The sequence below is a fragment of the Dipodomys ordii genome, unplaced genomic scaffold (genome assembly GCF_000151885.1).
Source record: "Dipodomys ordii isolate 6190 unplaced genomic scaffold, Dord_2.0 Scaffold119, whole genome shotgun sequence".
Taxonomy (NCBI): Eukaryota; Metazoa; Chordata; class Mammalia; order Rodentia; family Heteromyidae; genus Dipodomys; species Dipodomys ordii.
In genome coordinates this window covers 4,611,144-4,629,949 of record NW_012267335.1, presented here as the reverse complement: position 1 = coordinate 4,629,949, position 18,806 = coordinate 4,611,144, and the positions used below count along the sequence as shown (strand labels likewise).

Below are 18,806 nucleotides of genomic sequence, written 5' to 3'. Positions count from 1 at the left end.
AATTTCCAAGGAAATCACACACTCTTCCCACCCCCCACCCACAAAAAAACAATACAACCTGGAAGAATGGAAACAGAACGGAGAAACCCCGAAGGTTTCCTTCGGTCTCTGCTTTAGGAGCTTCGGATGAGTGTTTGTCTACAGGGCATGGGAGGGGAAAACTCAGCTTTCAACTTCCACGTTGCTGCCCATACCATGGACTGTTGCCAAGCTGGGAACACTCAATCCTGATGAAGAGACTTTGGATATTGCTTTCATTACCATCCTTGAGCGGAGAGGCCCCAGGGGCCGTAGGCCTGGTCCATGCCTCGGGGCCCCGAGCGGCCCCCGGGGCCTGGAAGGCTGTAGGCCTGGTCCATGCCTCGGGGCCCCGAGCGGCCCCCGGGGCCTGGAAGGCTGTAGGCCTGGTCCATGCCTCAGAGCACTTGACCTTCTATGCCCTCAGGTCCTGCTGTCTTTGTTTTCTACATTCACCATTTCAGGATTTCACCTCTTCGCAGTCTTGGTCAGTGGAAAGTTCTACATCAGAGAGTCCCACCTCCATGGCCATGATGAGAGAGATGTCTGAATCGCTGCTCACAGCTGGCTCTTGCTCACCTGGAAGAAGAGAGCAAATTCACACGGTGTATTTCCCTGCAAATCCTTCTCATGGCATTCCCATTAATGCCCAAGGGAGGGTTGCAGAAAAATCGGTTATGGTGTGTGTGAACCACATGTCACTCTATATTTCAAGATAAATTCTAAATGTGCAAACATTAAACGTAAAGACCAAAAAATAACCCTAGCAGAGTTCAAAGAAAATGTCATTGAGGTATATCTCTAAGTAGGAAAATATGTATTTGATATGAGGCCAGGGGAAAAAATTAAGGGAGTCATAAGATGGATAATTGTGTATAAAACCTATAAGAACATTAAATATTTAGAGTAATATTGCAAGACATATATCAGATTGAAGAGTTAGCAAAAAAAAAGTTAGGATGGCAGTCGTAAGATATCAAATACTTGTCATTAAGAAAGATAGGCAAGTACTATCATTACAAGATTCATAGAAGACTACAATATAAATAGAAGGCAAACAAAGAAGAGTTTTTTTATGCCTTTGTAGCCTTCAGTCTTCAAAAAAGATAAAGAGTTCCTTGAGATAAGTATGTTGGTACCTTACATACAGAATTATGGACTTTCCTTTCTTCTTTGGAGACATAGTATTGTACATGTTTACAGGGCATACATGGAAAACCAATTTCTCATACACCAGGAGCAATAACCAGGCCACACTAATCAATACATGTATATCAAGAGCAATAATCACACCACACTAGTCAATACACATACATTAGGAGCAATAATCAGACCACACTAATCAATACACATGCATTAGGAGCAGTAATCAGATCACACCAATGACATTTTCACCCCAGCAACATTAATCATTCTTATGCATTGGGAATTTCATACTTTCATTTCTTCACTCATTTTGAAAAAATATCCTGGACTGTTTTAACCAGTAGTTACATCCTGCCTCCACCCATCCTTCCTAGTCATTAGTGAATACTGTTCTGTTTTAATCTTCTGCAAGGGAGACATTAGAGCTGTGAAAGTTTTACCTAGTGATTTCATGTCCAGAATGTATTATAAAGAACTAATTAGAGATGCAGAAACAGTCATTTAAGCTGGGCATGGTGGCGTATTCCTGTAATTCCAGAGGTTAGAAAGCTGAGATAGGAGGATCATGAGTTCGAGGCCAGCCTGAACTATTTTGTAAGACTTTCTCTCAAAGAACAAATTCATTTGAGCATTATTCATAGTAACTAAACTTCACAAGAAACTTAAAAAGCCCAACAACAGACAGTTCTGTATAAATGATGTTACTTCTTAAAGGAAGGATTTGTAGTTACACAAACAAACAATGTTTTTTTTTGTTGTTGTTGTTGGTTGTGGAACTTGAACTCTGGGCTTGGGTACTGCACTCTTCAGCTCAAGGCGAGTGCTCTACCACTTGAGCCACAGCGCCATTTCTGGTTTTCTAGTGGTATACTGGAGATAAGAGTCTCATGGACTTCCCTGCCCGGGTTGGCTTTGAACCATGATCCTCAGATCTCAGCCTCCTGAGTAGCTAGGATTACAGGTGTGAGCCACCGGCCCTGGCACAAACAATGTTTTTTCTTCTCTCTCCATCTTTCTCTCTGCCTCTCTCTGTTTCTCTTTCTCTCTCTCTCTGTTTCTCTCTCTCTCTCTCTGGAATTGTTGAGGCTTGAACTCTGGGCCTAAGTGCTATCTCTGAGCTCCATTTGCTCAAGGCTAGCACTCTACCACTTGAGCTACAGCACTACTTCTGGCTTTTCCTGAGACTTAATTGGAGATAAGAGTCTTGAAGACTTTGCTGCCCAGGCTGGCTTTAAATCAAGATCCTCAGATATCAGCCTCCCGAGTAGCTAGGATTATAGGTGTAAGCCACTGGCACCTGGTTTACAAACAATATTTTCATATGGAAATATAGAATTATGAATTCATATTCGTTTTCTTAAAAAAGCCCTTTTCATCACATTTTCCAAGTATTCTACAAAAAATATACATTATACATTCACCTATGTATATTTACTGGCTAGGTGTGGTGGCATACTCCTGTGACCCCAGCACTCACAAAGCTAAGGCAGAGGATAGAGCATTCAAGGCCCCCCTTCTAGTCTACATACTGAGAACCTGTCTCAACAACACCAACCAACCTATCAACCAACATCCAAACAAACCAACAACTCTCACCCCTCTCCCCTCAAAATACTACACAAAACCCTACACATGGCAAAAGCAACCAATCAGCCAAACAAGACACAAGGCAATGGATACACAATGGATTCACAAGGGATAGGAGGGGGCGGGAAAGGGAAGGGCTATGCAGCCACAGGCTGCGTCTAGAATGTGTCTTATCCAATGCGATGTCTACACTCAATCGCAAAGGATGGTCTGTATGTTTGCCAGATGAGTAAGATGACGAACCTTTCAAGAAATGGTAACAGCATGCACAGATGGCTGCAGATGCCCGCCTTGGAGAGGCAGGTATCAGATGATGAAGTGAGGCTGGGATGCAGAGACAAGCTAGGGAGTGTGGGCAGCCGGGAAGTGCTGCCTGCAGAGAGACAGCCCTAAACTGCAAAGCTCTCGTACATTCTGTTACAAAGCATGCAATTAAAACTGTCTAAAAATGTCTAAGAAATAAAGAGTAACGACGGTTATAATACTCTCCCTCTGATAATCACTGATGTACGATATATACATACATATACACATACATATATATGCATATATGTGATATATATGTCCATATAATATATATATTCATATATGATATATATATATATATATGTATCGTTCAGGCACAGTTAAGGAAGATTTATGAGTTTCACGAAGAGTAATAAATTCCTAAGATGTTTTGATGGGAAAAAATAAAAAGAACTCATAAAGAGGTACAGCCTAAAGAATCAGAAATGGGGCGATTTACAAGGAAACACCAACATCAAGACTGAGCTCTGTTTCCAGGATCAATAAGTGTACAAAGTTCACAGGGATCCTTCATTTCAAGGACAGAATGCGACTGGAGCAGTTCTGGGAGGAAAAGGAATGCAGTACTTGAAAATGATGGCATTCAACAAATACTCAATGGAACTAGGTCTTTAGAAAAAATGTGAAACTGGATGTGTGACTATTTATCTATCTATCTATCTCTGTTGGTATTATTAATCTCATTTTACAGATGAGAAGTAATTGACATACTTTCTTCTCTTCATTTTCATCCACTGTAAAGCCACTGGGAGATTTTAAACAGGGAGCAGTCTGATCTCCTTAATATTTTAAGATATCACTCTGGCTGCAGCTGGCCAATAGGCAGAAGTTCAACAAGGACACGGTTACAGAATCACCCATGAACGTGCTGGCTTCCTGAGACCACAGGAGTGGAGATGAGCAGAGAAACTGGAGAATGATTTGCAGAGATTATTCTATAGCATGGACTACTCACTCACAGTATCAACAAGAGAGTAGAAATCAGAGAATAACTGTGTTTCTGGATGGAGCCAAGAGGAGAGGACGAAGGGGAGAGTGTTCTGGAGACAGGTCTAGAGCTTAGTTTTGCACATGCTGTGAGTGTGAGGTGCTCGTGAGGCCTCAAGGGAGAGGTGGAGGTGGCCGCTAGGTGCAGGTGCCTGGAGCGCAGAGGAGAGGCCCCGGCCATCTGTACATTCCCAAGGGTTCTGCACAGAGAAGGTTTTCAGGCCATGGGGCCGGATGAGGCTCCTATGGAGGACTATGAAGTAAGAAGATAACAACAGCGGGAGATCTCCAAGCATCCAAAACCTACAGCCAGAAACTCAAACTCGTGTTCTCTGAGATGTTTTGTTTGGCCCACAGCGTGTTTTCTTAAACATGCGAATTAGTTGCCAATATTTAAAAGTCAGTACATTTCAGATACAAACATATACTTGAAATTTACCCTGGAAGAAGGGAGAGCTGGCAGTGTGTGCCTGGTTCCTGGAGGAAGGCGCTGGTGGGGACGGAGCGGCCTCCTTGGGAGAAGGCGCTCTGGGTCACCACCGTCATCGTCCATGATGTCACCTCCTAGACCGCATGGAAAGCGAAGCGTGACGCCTTAAGTTCAGGGGACTAACGGGGAAGGTAGACAGAGCCGAGGACAGCAATCCTCACGGAAGACTCAAAAGGATGGTAAAAGAAAAATCAGCAGAAGGTCATGCCATGCCTTTCCTTACTGTATCTTAAATACGCTCATGTGGCTTTTTAATCTCAGTTACAGGCCACCGATCCATAGCCAAAGAAATGGGATACTGTTGAGTACTCCTGAATTATTGGGAGGTCATTCAGAAGTCTGATCTGAAGACATCACATGTTCTAAGATCTCTGATCAGCTTCCGGAGAGCCTGACTGGATGGAGCTGGGTGACCCACTTTGCTGACCCATAACTACCACTGTAATGTGTTTCCCCACTTAGTTCTGAGTAAAACCCATCATAGCCCATCTGTGGCTAACCAGCAAGTCACAGTGGTTGGATTTATTAATTCCATTTAATCCATAAATTATTAAGTTTTGGTTTCTCGCTTCCTTCTTTAGTACATACAAGGATACCCAAGGGTCCCAGGTTTCTCCTGGTGAGCAAGAGGATGATGTCTGGGGTTCTACCGTGGCCTTGACTCGATCATCTCTCAACCCTGGGCCAGAAGACAGCGGAAGTCCTTCCCACCTTGGGGGAAGATCCGCTGTGTCCAGTGCTGGTACTGTGGCTGGTTCTGTCTCTAGCAAAGTCATACTGAACACAATCGCCATTGTCACAGAGTTGGGAGGTAGGGACCAGGTCTCAAGAGGCTCCATTCTCATGAACGGCTCCATGCCATTATTATGGGAGTCGGTTCTGATAAAAAGGATGCGTGACCTGATTTTCCTTCACTGTCTGGGTCAGACCCATTGGCTGCTCACCAAGGTAGTGAGTTGAAAACAAAGTAGGCACCAGTGGTTCATGATAAGCTTACAGATGAGCCTGACTACCCAAGAGGCCAGCGCACTGTGAAAGTTGTATTACATTAACCATAATAAAGCCGGCAGTGGAGGCATGGCTCAACTGGCAGAACGCCAGCCTTGTGCAGAATAAGTAATGTACAGCGCATAAGCCCTGAGTTAAGAGCCCCAATACTGGTACGTACATACACACACACACACACACGATAAAATATGAAATATCTGGATGTGGCTTCTCAGGCTTGGATTTCCCATCTCTAAATCTGTGAGCTGGTGGTATTTTTGTTTAGAATCCTCCCTGTCTCTGGGAATACGTTACAGCAGCAGGAAGTTAACGCTTGTCTGCCCACCTGGCTCACATTCATCAATTCATCACCCAGACGCACTGCATTGTCAACACTCCCATTTCCAAATCCAACCACAATCTATAAATAGGAACTGTGTGTGGAATTGAAACTACGCTGAAGTTGCTCTCTGGTCAGGAAGGGCAATATGTTTTTATAGTTTTTAAAAAAAATGTTTAATATCAATATCAATACCTGTAGCCATGCTAGGTACATTAAGTGGATTCTCTAACTTAATATTCACAATTGATGTTTGATATAGAAAGCATTACTATTTCTGTCCTCTGATGATAAAAATCAAAGCTGGAAATGGTTAAAAATTCCTGTTTGCTGGGCTCTGGTGGCTCATGCCTGTAATCCTGTCTACTCAGGTAGCTGAGAACTAAGGATCACTGTTCAAAGCCAGCCTGGTCAGGAAAGTCTGTGAGACTCTTATCTCCAATAAAGTACCAGAAAATTGGAAGTGGTGCAGTGGCTCAAGTGGTAGAGCACTCACCTTGAGCTGAACCCATCTCTGTATGACTCATGAACATGACCACAGCCTACACTGTACTGAGTTACAATCTTAAGCACGAGGGATGTGTGTGTGTGTGTGTGTAGTGGGGTTGGCATACATAAAATGACATGCACAACTTTGTGCTTAGCTTCATGTAGGCACTTTTTTTTTCTGGCATCTTTCATCAGATTCAAGATCTCACCATTGAAGTTAAGAGATTTTGCTTCGTTGTGTAGTGTGAGCAACAGAGCAGCTGAGTTTGTTTTGGCTTTTAAATATATATTTTGTTTTGCATGCCTCTGCCTGAGATGTTCTATGAAATTACCATGGCAGTTTTCATATGAGCTTGCTACTTAATAGCTTCTTGATGGTAATTATTTGAAGTTACAGCAGAAGATTTTCTTTCCCAGAATGAGGTTTTGCATTTACTCCACTGCCTGTCTTGTGAAAGAGATACAGAGCAGTAGCAGGCTGGAATACGTCCTTCTCTGTTAGGAACAAACATCGCCCTGGGAAGAAGTTCTTTCTGTTTTGAGAGGAAATAACATGGTGGCGATACAATCCCTGGGGTGTCCTGATTCTCCAGATGGCTTGCTGTGGTGCTCACACATTGGAAGTTATCTATTGCATAAATCCTTTTTTTTTTTCTATGTAGTGAAAAGTAAGGTTTCACAGAAAAGTGATATTTTCTTTCCACAGTTATTGAGAACCATTTTCATGGTAAAAAGATATGATTTTCAGTCAATCTTGTATCGTATATAATTTTTGTTTTCTTATGGTACTGGGAGCAAACCAGGGGCCTTGTGCATGCTAGGCAAGCACTCTACCACTCAAATGCATCTCCAGCCCTTTAAATCCCAAAGCATGAAAGCGCACCCTGGGGAGGTACTTCCTTTTCGGCTCCTCTCAGAATGTGGAGTTGGTTCCTTTGGCTGGAGCAGTGCCTATGAGTTCTTTGCCATAATCTTAGCAAGAATATTACTTGGTCTTGAAATGCAGGATGGTTTTAATGAAGAAATGTGCTCCTTTGTGTCTTTTGGTTTAATAAAAATTTCTAATAAAAATAATAAGTTACATCTGATTTGGTTTACATCTTCTTATTGATGAGTAGACTCTGTTGTGAGAATGGCAGGCCTCTGAGCTACTTTCCTGAGGAACTATGCCATAGAATGTTTAGTACTGTGGAGAATGCATTGGGTCCTTCCTGTTTGTGAGACAATGTGCTAAGCAATTAACAAGGCTACGTCTGTTACACTCCTCTCAATCTGCTCCCCCCATGGTGTAGGAGATAACCCCACTACCGCTTCACACTTACAAGTGATGTTGGCTTGTCACAGACAGTGGAGGGCAGGGAACGGTGACACCAGCCAGGGCTGTTGAAGACTGTGTTGTTCTCGTTCTGGAATGGCAGAACTCCTACATTTATAGTTAGCCACGTTGTTCTCGGCTACCTGTGAGCCAGACATCTCAGCCTTATAATACCAATTCATCCACTCGGCCATGTGATTCCTAGAATGGCTCAGACATAGCTGGCATTTTTGCCTTTTAAACGTCTCTCCATAACTATAAATATACACAGTGAAGCCCGATGAGAAAGACACTTTCTCATTCACATGTGAGGGGTTCAGATCACTGGTTTTGTTAAATGAGATCACATAGTTGCTTTGAGCTCTTTCCTACTGCTTTTCTGTCTCAGAAATACCCAGCAAGAGAAAGATCTTCTCCAATTTCCCCAACTCTTTACTGGCTCTTTTTGGCATTTCATTCATTAAGTCATGTCTGTGCTAAAAGAGTTTTCCATTCAAGTTCTGCACAGAAGACAACATTTGTCAATAGTGATGTTATGAACCACATTAATGCCATTGGTAGAGAGCTTTAAGCCCTAGGAATAATATCAGGTAGATAAAAGACTCTTGATAAGTGTGAATGTTACTGGAATAAAAAGGGAGTGAGAAGGAAAACGCTTCCAGATGGATTTGGATACATATTTGGAGATCATACATGGTCATCCTCCTCCAAGCCCTCCTTTTTGGCAACTAGGCTGAATTATGTACAGACCTCATTTTACCACGAGTTTATGTCAGCTAGGATCGGAGAAGAGGGAGATGAGGGGAAATGGAGTTCCTCTCTAGAGACCCAGCATCACTAGAGGGAACAACAGAGCAAACTCCAATGCATACGGATGGTTTCCTTTGGCTGCAGTTTACAACAGTAAGCTTTATGTCAGAAACAGCCCTTTGCCCTTTACCCTTTGCTTCTGTTTCCCAGGGGCCTAGAAACTACAGTTCCCAAGCTCTGCCAGGCGCTTTCCTTTACATTCTGTCAAGGAGACAGAGAGGAAGGAGGAATGGGGAAGCTATTATGTTTCTGATTCATCGGATAGGTCCCTGTGATTCCAGAATCAGATATGAGGGGGAGCTTGTCTGTGTCCTCTCCTTCAATTCACCGAACGTCCTTGGGCAAATTCGTTTGAATCCTCTGATTAGTCATCTATCTCCATCTTTCTATGTGTTGGCTTCTGGATATTTAATTTGATCCCACGATTTGAATACATTACCCTAGTATGGTCCCGTTGGGATCTCAGCACTGCAAATACAAGCCATCTCTGTCAGTCATTGCTGTCTGGTTTCATACAGATAGTAGGCTAAAAATTCTGGAGACTTCAGCTCCTTCCTCCTTCTTCACATAATCACATTGACGTTTGTGTTCAGCTGGTGACTACTGCCACAGCCTTCCACATGATGTAGGGAGCTGGGATGTAGGAGCGCCCCCTCGTGTCTGTCCTTGAGGTCTGGGCTCAATTAAGTCATCTTGATTACCTTTGTTTTCTGTGGCTGCCAACCTGTGAAATTCAGGAGACAAAAACCAGTTGCAAAGGCTGTCCTCCACGAGTCAAAATACTGGGTATATCACTGTATATCTTTTCCTTTCCCCCTGCTCACTTCGAAGTTCTGAGCTGAGAGTTTTCTACCATGTCATTCTTTGAGTGAGTTCCATGGATTGTTCTGTCTGGCTCCCCCATGTTTGGCTCTGTTTCATTATATTGCCTGGGTGCAGGAGCATCTTAAATGGTTTCTGTATTTCTTACAAAGGCAGTTGGTCTATAGATTCTTCTGAAGTTAGCTGGTACCTCCACGGTGGACAATGATGGTCTGGGGTTACCTAGTCTGCCATCTTGCTGATGATATCTCAGCAGGGTTGTACAATCTTCACTTCTAACAGCAAGTGTAAAGATTTCAGTTCCTCTTCACACTTGCCATCACCAGCTTTTGAATGTCAGTCACTCTAGTTGGCATGTTGAAGTATCTGGTTGTGGCGTTGATGTGCATTTCCCTGATGACAAATGAAGTGAGGCTTCTTCTCCTGGTATTTTAGGCAGTGTGCAAATCTTTTTTTTGTAATATACCAAAGTAAATTCTTTGCACTTTTTAAAATAAATATTATTTATTTATACTCTACATTTTTCTAGAAGAGATGTGTGTGTTTGTATGTGTGTGTCTGTATGTGTGTGTGTTGTGTTGTATTTGTGTAGAGAAGGCAGCACAGAGTTTAAAAAGGAAGAAGGATTAGCTGAAACAAGTACCCGTGGTGCTTCCCCAGAGCATCAAGCTGGCCAGTCATCTGCAAATGCACGCATTTAAAAACTTGGTTGGATGAGTTGAAGGATTCCTTCTGTATTCTGATTACAAGTTTGTTGTCAGATATGCATATTGCCCATATCTTTCTTCAGTCTGCGATTTGACTTTTCATTTTCTTAAATATATACTTGAAGGAGCAAATAATTTAAATATTGATGAAGTCATCCAATGTGCCAGTCTTTCGGTGGTTCTTGCTTGGGTTTAAAAATATATTTGCTTATCTGAAAGATGTAAAGAATTATTACCATGCTTTCATCTAGAAGTTTTATAGATTAGCTTCTACACTGGAATCTACAACCCATTTAAAGTCATTTTGTATGCATGCTGCAAAGGCAGAAGCTGAGGTAGCTCCCCCCCCATTTTTGTAATATAATTATTGTGTTGAGTTCTTTTATTCTGAGATACCTAGAGCATTCCCACTCTCCTGACTGATCTCATTTGACACATACAATAGGCTTAGGAAGAGACAGTACTTAGATTATAGTGGTATATGAATGCTGGGCTCAAGTGGCACAAGTACTTGGAAGGTATTATGTTGGTGCTTAGGGAGCAATTGTTAAGGGTATAGCTATAACTCAGTGGGAGGGCATTTCTCTAGCATGTGGGAGGCCCTGTGTGTTCACTCTCTGGCATCACAAAAATCTCAGTTAGATAAAATGCTAAAAAATAAAGCATTAATATTCTTATTAGTCTGCAATGTGATTTGGCAAACAAGCACACAAACATGCACACACGTATGCACATACACTCAGACTATTGTTAACCATGTCTGGTACATGCTATACCGCCCAGGTGATTGTTATTGTATTTAATATATGTATAGAAATCCTGCTTTATTCTTTCCCCATTAGGCCTTCTTCCCTCACGAATGTGCTGGATGGAATGTCTTTTTTTTTTTTCCTGGCTGTCATCCCACTGTTTCTATAATGTTCTATTTCCTCAGTGTTGGATGTAGGTCAGTGCATCCATATTCCATTAAGAGCCCATCCACCACAGGAAAGCCTTATTCCTGCATCTTGTGTGCGTTTCAGTCTGTTACACGATAGTCCAGCCCTAGAGCCAACAGAAATGAGAGACTGGGGCTGTGTGGAAACACAAGGTGGACTTTAAAGGTCAAGTCACAGAACATAACAAAACTGGTAATCCTTCTTTCGCTTAGGGAATGGTTGGAGAGGAAAAGACAGAAGCAGAGACAAACCATCTTACACAAGCCAAAGATTTTCAAAATAAGGAAATATTTGAGGCAGATGGTTTGTGGGATACATAGTTGTTAGGAAGCAAATGATTGGCTGTGTTTCTTAGTGCAGGAGACTAACACTGACCTGAGTACATTTGATCTTTATATACAGGCATCATTTTTTTTTTAAATCAACCTGTACCACTACTATATAAGGTTTGGAATTTGATTGTCATTTCTGATTGTTCTGAAAATTCTGTTGGGAAATCAACTGTCATTCTGGTAGAGTTTCGCTTGTAAGTAACCTGCCTTTCCTGCTTTTCATTTTCTTGCTTGATGTTTTACTCTCTTATGTCCTGTGGAGGTCCTTTTCTGCTCTCGTCTATTGGGTATTCTAAAAGCAATGTGAAGCTGAATGGCTTCTCTTTTTCAAGACTTGAGAAGTTAACCAGACATGGTTAACAATAGTCTGAGTGTATGTGCATACGTGTGTGCATGTTTGTGTGCTTGTTTGCCAAATCACATTGCAGACTAATAAGAATATTAATGCTTTATTTTTTAGCATTTTATCTAACTGAGATTTTTGTGATGCCAGAGAGTGAACACACAGGGCCTCCCACATGCTAGAGAAATGCCCTCCCACTGAGTTATAGCTATACCCTTAACAATTGCTCCCTAAGCACCAACATAATACCTTCTATTTAATATAGTTTGCGCTTTTCTCTCTTCACCATCCTCAATACTTACAATACATATGCTTGATCTTTTAATTGAGCCCTGAATTCTTACAAATTCATTTCATGTTTCCTTGAGCTTTTCCTTTTTTCCTCTTACTTTTCTATATCTTTCTACTTTCAAGATAAAAACATGAGATCTGTATTCCCTCTAATCTAAACTGTCAGTTTTTCAGAATTATTATCTCTTCATTGAGATGCTTTCTCATGTCTTTCATAAGGTTCGCCCAGACACATACTGCCCTAGCCCCAACCATTGATTCAAAAGACTACTATGCTATTTCAGAATTTAGTGCATCTTTTAAAGGTGCAGACACTTACAAGCAGGTTACTCTAATTATATCTTCTGGGAAAGGGAAGAAAGGTATTAAGAAATGCTACATAAGTGTAGGTAGGAAAATAGCAAGCTGTCTCCTTCACTAAGTAGTGATGCTTCCTGACATTCAAGTCTTGCTTGAAGATAAATCACTGGGTAAGCCCTTCTCTCTGGCCTGACTCTATGGTCACTCTCTAACTCTGTACCTGGCCTTATTTTAGTTCTTAGTTATATCTTGATATCATAATCCATAATATACCGACTTGTTTAATTGGATGTCCTTTCTGTGAGACCAGAGGCAGGCTACACCCAACTAATTCCTTAGTGCAGGGAGCAGGGTGTGAAGTACAAGGCTCTAATCAAAATGCATAGAATGAATTGTGTTGTATTTAAGCCTGTCTTTACAGCAAAGCAAAATAAAAAATCCCACATTAGTTCTTTTGAGACCTTATGTATAGTTTCATACACCTCAACAATCACAACTATGATTTGATGAAGATCCCACAGTCAATACAAACTCAAGTACATTTCTTATAAATCTCCATGCTCAAAATCTGTACGTGTCTCTTTGAGCAGAGAGTAGATGAATCCATAAACAAGTCAGGCACTATTTTCTGTACCTTGATACTAACAAAAGCTTACAGTGTCACCTCCCTTTCTCTCTTAATCTTTTTTTTCAGAATTAATCATGCTTTATATTGAATACCTATCAACTGCTAACCATCTTGTCCATCTACTAAAGTGCGATATCTTACTTTTATTTTTTGTCAGTCATGGGACCTGAACTCTGGGCCTGGGTGCTGTCCCTGAGCTCTTCAGCTCAAGACAAGCACTCTATCACTTGAGCTACAGCACCACTTCTAGCTTTTTTTGCTTATGTGGTACTGAGGAATGGAACCCAGGGCCTCATGCATGCAAGGCAAGCACTCTACCACTGAGCTACCTTCCCAGCTCCTTACTTGTCCTTTTTATTGTTATAATATGCATATTATGGTTTAAATTTTTTCTCAATACTCCAATGATGAAATCCTATTTCCCCAATATGGTGGTATTTGGATATGATTAGATTTGGATGAGGTCAGGACCCACAGGAAGAGGCTTAAAGTCCCATTTTAATCACTGGCCCCATAAGATTAATTATAATAATAGCTGTTCACATGTCTGAGTCTGTTATTGTATTCATTTGCAATGGCATGGAAAGCTGATGATGGGGAAACAGATGCACCGGGAGGAAGTGGGAAATTGGTTCAGAACTGTTGTAACATACGTGTGCATAACCACAACCACCATCCTCCTCCTCCTCCTCCTCCTCCTCCTCCTCCTCCTCATATTTGTCATCATCAAAGGCTGTCTTCTGGTTTCCTTTCTAACGATCTTTCACGTATTTGTGAAGCTGGGGCTTGGTTCGCTGACAATACCAAAATCCCAAGGATTTTGCGCAAGTGTTGTATCTGCATCCCATTATATAACTCAAATGACATCTACAGTACTTATAATTCCTAATACGAGGTAGGTGCTATATAAATAACTATCCTGTTTGTTTAGGGAATAAGGACAAGAAAAACAGTTTCAGTGAGCCGAGCAATATAAAAAAATGTAATTATTTTCCCCTGGTATTTTCCACCCACAGTTGCTTGAATCCATGGGTTGCAGAATCGCTGGAGGTGAGAGTGGACTGGATTGGGCTTGAAAGAAGAAGTGTGAGATGCAGGACAGGTTATGACCGATCCACACCTCCCACGCCACGGAACACAGCAGCAACTCTTCTCTGTGGAGTGGGCTGGGGGTCTTTGGCAGCTTGTCTCCTGCCCCGCAAGTGCCCTCTCACTGCAGATGGAGGTAGCCAGAAAACCACGTCCCAGATTTCAAGGCGTAGGGCTAGTGCAGCCTACCACAGTCTCTGCTTTTCTCTGAAAAGCACTTGTAACACACACTCTTCCAACTATCTGATGAATAGCGCTGCTTGATTTCAACATTCTAAGCATGGATATATTCCTCTCCAAATTAGAGCAAATTATAAATCTGATCTGTCTCTGTAGATTACAGACAGTCCCAAGCCATTGGTTTGTTGAAAGTTAACACACTGAGGACGGACACTCGTATTGTTTTTACTTGGATGTACGTGGATTACATCATGGTGTGGATCCGGGGCAGGTCCACAGAACAGGCTACCGAATTCGGATCATGCAGCAGCACACACTAGGGCTTCATGGATTTTGATGGGCCAAGAAGTTCTTATTCTAGTTCCTCCCAACAGCTACGCCTCATCAGGTAGCTCCTAAGACCATTTCCAGCTTGAGAACATTTCTCTGGACCTCCCTGAGTAGCAGGACCACCTGCGTAGAATTCTACCTGTCACTGGCAGCACTGACGTGTGAGCATGCCCGCGGCTCTGATTTGAGCTTGGTGATTCTGAAAATGAAGAGGTGGGAGATACCAAAAAGTACCACCTAGAGCGGCACTACCAGAACCGGGGCAGCACATCCACAGTACGCACGGGATGAGGAAAAGGACTTAGAACTAGAAGTTTCCTAGTATTATGGAAACTCTAAGACAGAGGCACTTCATCAATATCTCTTCAAAAAGCCAAATTCCTTGAAAATAAGCCCATTGGGAATTTCTGGAATTCAAGATGGGGGTTAAGGTTTTATTATCTCCTCCACCAGCCAAAGAGGATCATTACTCTTTTCCTCCTTTTTGAACTAATGAGGGGTAAGTCCCTTGGGTAGACAAAGCCTTCAGTTGATCTGGGCAATGAGACTAATATTTCAGAAATGGCACTTGGCAAAGTAAGTCCTTTACTTCACACACATCTGTTCTACATCTATTGGAATCTAAATTCCTTCAGAGCAGGGGAAATTTCAACCCTGCTCAAAATAGATACTAATAAATATTGCAGCAAATCACTGACATCGCTAGCAAATGGCTTTGACGGATTAGTGGAACTAACTCCCAGACTAACTTCTTGGAGGTGTACTAAACATTTTCAGCATTTTATGACTTTCTTCTTTTCCTGTTTGCTCTTAATATGTCTTGTAACTTTTCCCTAACAGACATTTCTATAGACAAGCCACATAGATTCTGAATTTTAATTATTTTTTAAAAGTATCATGCTGCTGCTATTTGTTATGACCAGTTATGTTTATCACGAGTCCCTTCCTTTCTTTTCAACCCCACAAATATTTGCCCAGGATAGTTTCTGAATTGCTGGGATTATCATTCTGCTAGCATTTTCTAGGAGGATTCAATCAAAGTGCATTTGAGCTTATCATTTTTGAAAAATCTGCAACTACAAGCATGACCTATGTCCCCAATAGCAGGTACATTATTATAAATGATCTTACTATGCAGCCTCTTTAAGTTTTTCTTCCCAACTTTCAAATAGTTTGTATTATTTTGCCACAGAGCAATACCTAACTGAGACATTCTCTTTGATCTGGGGTACTTTTCTCAATAATGGTGAACATGATGCAGAATGGTTAAATATCCATAAGCCCCCACATGGCATGCAACTTGCTAGTCTGACGCCATAGTGCCTGAGTTGAATCTAGGGAAACTCCTGTGGAAGAAGACTCACCTCATCCACCAGGAACACCAGCGTGGCAAAATAAAGCCAGGACCCCTGAGGACTTGACTAACTAAATCCCGTTCATTAACCCACTGGGGTCTGGGGCTGAGGGTATCTTTGGTTTTCTTCCACTCCCTCTAAGAGAAAACACCCCAGAGATACAAGAATGAGAGCCGATTGAAAAAGCTGAATGGAGAGTGCTGTAGACAATCCTCCTTGGGAACTGACAATTATTCCAGCATCAAAGGTGAGCATGCTTGTTTCCACTTTACAGTTGCGTTTTAGAAAGACGGGAGGATGCGCAGTGAGACAGGGAGACAACTGTAGCCGTAGGAGGCAAGCATATCATAAGCCTGGCGCTAGGTCAGTGGAGAGTCAAAGCCCCCGTGATACACCTTGATGACAAAAATACATCAGTGTGAAATCAGCTCTGCATTGTGAGAGCTGGGTTAGGTACCAGACTCCCGGCATGTAGTTTCCACCCTCCTCTTCTGCTTGGTAGTGGCCAATGACCAGATTCTGTTTGGAAAGTCTTATTTCCATGAGCCCATAGGAACTGTAACATCGAACCTTGGTGCCTTGTTTGGCATTTAGCAGTTAATTTTAGGACACTAAGACCTGCTACCTCAGTAAAATCATGTTGAAACCAATTTTAATTCATTCAATCATCTTCCATCCTGTTGGATCAAGAACTTACACTGGTACCGTGGACGCTTAAGAGTATTTTCTCTACAAAAGCACTTCCTCCTTATTTTAGTAGAGAACTCAGGAGTTACTCTTTAAGCTCAAAATGTAAATCAGTGCCTGTACTATACCCCGAGAGTCACACACATCAATAGCAAAAGAGTAATACAATAAAAAGGCAGTGGCATCCTGTCCCTCATAGCCATTTTGGGTGTCAAATGTTCATCAATACCACAAGCAAGTTATGATGAGACAAAAACCTACTTATATGTTATATGGATATTTCTTTGGGATTTGGATCCATGTTTACAGAATCCAGTGGTCAGTTCTATTGCATGCATAGGGGTATATAGATGTTCCACAAAGAAGAATCTAACCAGCAACCAAACACATAGAATTGTATTCATGCTCATTTGGGAAATTCTAAAAGATGAGTCAATAATAAAGAGGTGAAGTTAGTAACTATGTTTGCAGACATGAGTGTTTATTTCACATACACTCACAGATATATATGCCTGTATAAGTACTGCCCTATATGATATGGATATATTAATATATATGCATGCATGTTTTTGTGCATTCTTAGGTTTTCACACATGTGTACATGGGTGCTATGTATGCAACGGTATCCTTATGTACACATTTCATCTCAACTTTTTAACAAGAAGGATAGGCTTGGCATTCATTGTGTTTCTTTATTAGGTTTGATATTCCAATCATTTCCTAGCTAACTCCTCTTCTAACTATGGCAGTCTTAGTATGTTATTGTTTTTTCCTGAGAACATTCATTCCATTTCTTGTTTCACAGTAAGTTTAGTCTAGTCAATGTTTTTGTACTCAGGCATCTTTGATTAAGGCATATGCCTTTTTATTTATGGAAAGGAATAATTTGTTTGAGAAAAAGTTTCAGTGAAACTTTAGTCTATAAAGCTACTAATTACTCCTTCCTGCTGTGAACATTAGTTACCAGGGAGATACTAGCTGTGTACGTTGTTGGCTAATAGGCACACATGCTGTTTTACTGTATGATGTTTCCAGTATTTTAATTAAATGAGATCTAATAGAAAAACTCAAAACATTGATTTCTTCTGTGCCACCAATCAATGCACGTGAAGCCCTGAAACTGTGTCCACATTTGAAGCAGTCAAGTTCCAATGGATTTCTGAAGTCATGCTTTATCTCAAGAGGGCTGTGATGACTCCAGTCAGGCTGTGCATCACCAGCAAGGAACGAAGCCCCGACTTGTCGTATCTTCCAATTTTCCCAAGTTGGAGTTTCAGGTTTGTATGCAAAACCTTCCCATGTTAAATACTGCCTCCTGCCTGAATTTTATCCAGTGCATTCTATGCATTCTCTAGGGGCAGTCATATGAGGCACCAGTTTACTGCTTGTGCCTAGAGCAATTCTTGGAATGCCCTAGATAGCTAACCCTAGTGATTCTGGATGATGAGCTGGTGCCCAAGGGTTGGCAGTGGGGTTAGAGTATATGCATGTGTGTCTATGTGCCTAGATGGACATGAATATACACACACACACACATATGGACACATGTGGTTATAGGGAATCCTTACTCTCACTTTGGGCTTCAAATGAAGCTTTGAGAGTTAGGAAGGACAGTCTGCTTATCCTGACTTTCTCCAACCAGGGGGGAGGGTGTCCTAACTATGACAACCAGAGCAGGGTCCTGGACAGACATGAGTAAGATAGTTAGACTAAATCACCTAAACACAGCATGTATTATTTCCTCCAGGAGTTTTCCTTGCAATTTTCTTATCCTGGAGGAGAAAATTTCAGAGAGGCCCACCAGAGAAGAAGCTGAGTAGACACAGCTATCACAGAAGAGGCTGGGGAGACACAGCTATCACAGAAGAAGCTGGGGAGACACAGCTATCACAGAAGAAGCTGGGGAGACACAGCTATCACAGAAGAGGCTGGGGAGACACAGCTATCACTGGGTAGAGCAACCGGAGGGCCTGCTATGGGTTCCCCATGTACACACAGAGAATCTGCGGGTGCCCATTGGTGGATGTTTCCAAAAGTTTTGCTTTAACTTTTCCTGCAAGGTTCAACTTAGAACTAAAGAATAGTATCAAGACTCAATAGATCTGAGACTTGTAGTTTCAGTAATCTATAAAAAATAAATCAGCTATGTGTAGGTTATTATGCTCAAAATGCACGAAGGTTAATGCTAAGGCCCTTGTGTATTGAATACAGATCAGGGGCACCACTAATCCAAAATATGAAATCCAAAATGCTGGAAATTCTGAAACAATTCGTTTTTATGCCACAGTGGAAATTGCCACAGCTTATCTATGTGGCAAGTCAAAGTCAA

The 18,806-nt window shown here is 41.7% G+C and overlaps 1 protein-coding gene across 1 annotated transcript in view; it reads right to left on the bottom strand.

Moving 5' to 3' along the window:
• Nucleotides 1-372: 372 nt before the first annotated feature.
• Rnf150 (ring finger protein 150) overlaps nucleotides 373-18,806 on the bottom strand; it is a 128,522-nt gene continuing 110,088 nt past the window's right edge. Inside the window, exon 7 of the mRNA XM_013029527.1 lies at nucleotides 373-597. Within this exon, the coding sequence (XP_012884981.1) occupies nucleotides 479-597 (119 nt within the window). The 3' untranslated portion in view covers nucleotides 373-478. The remainder of the gene's footprint in view (nucleotides 598-18,806) is intronic.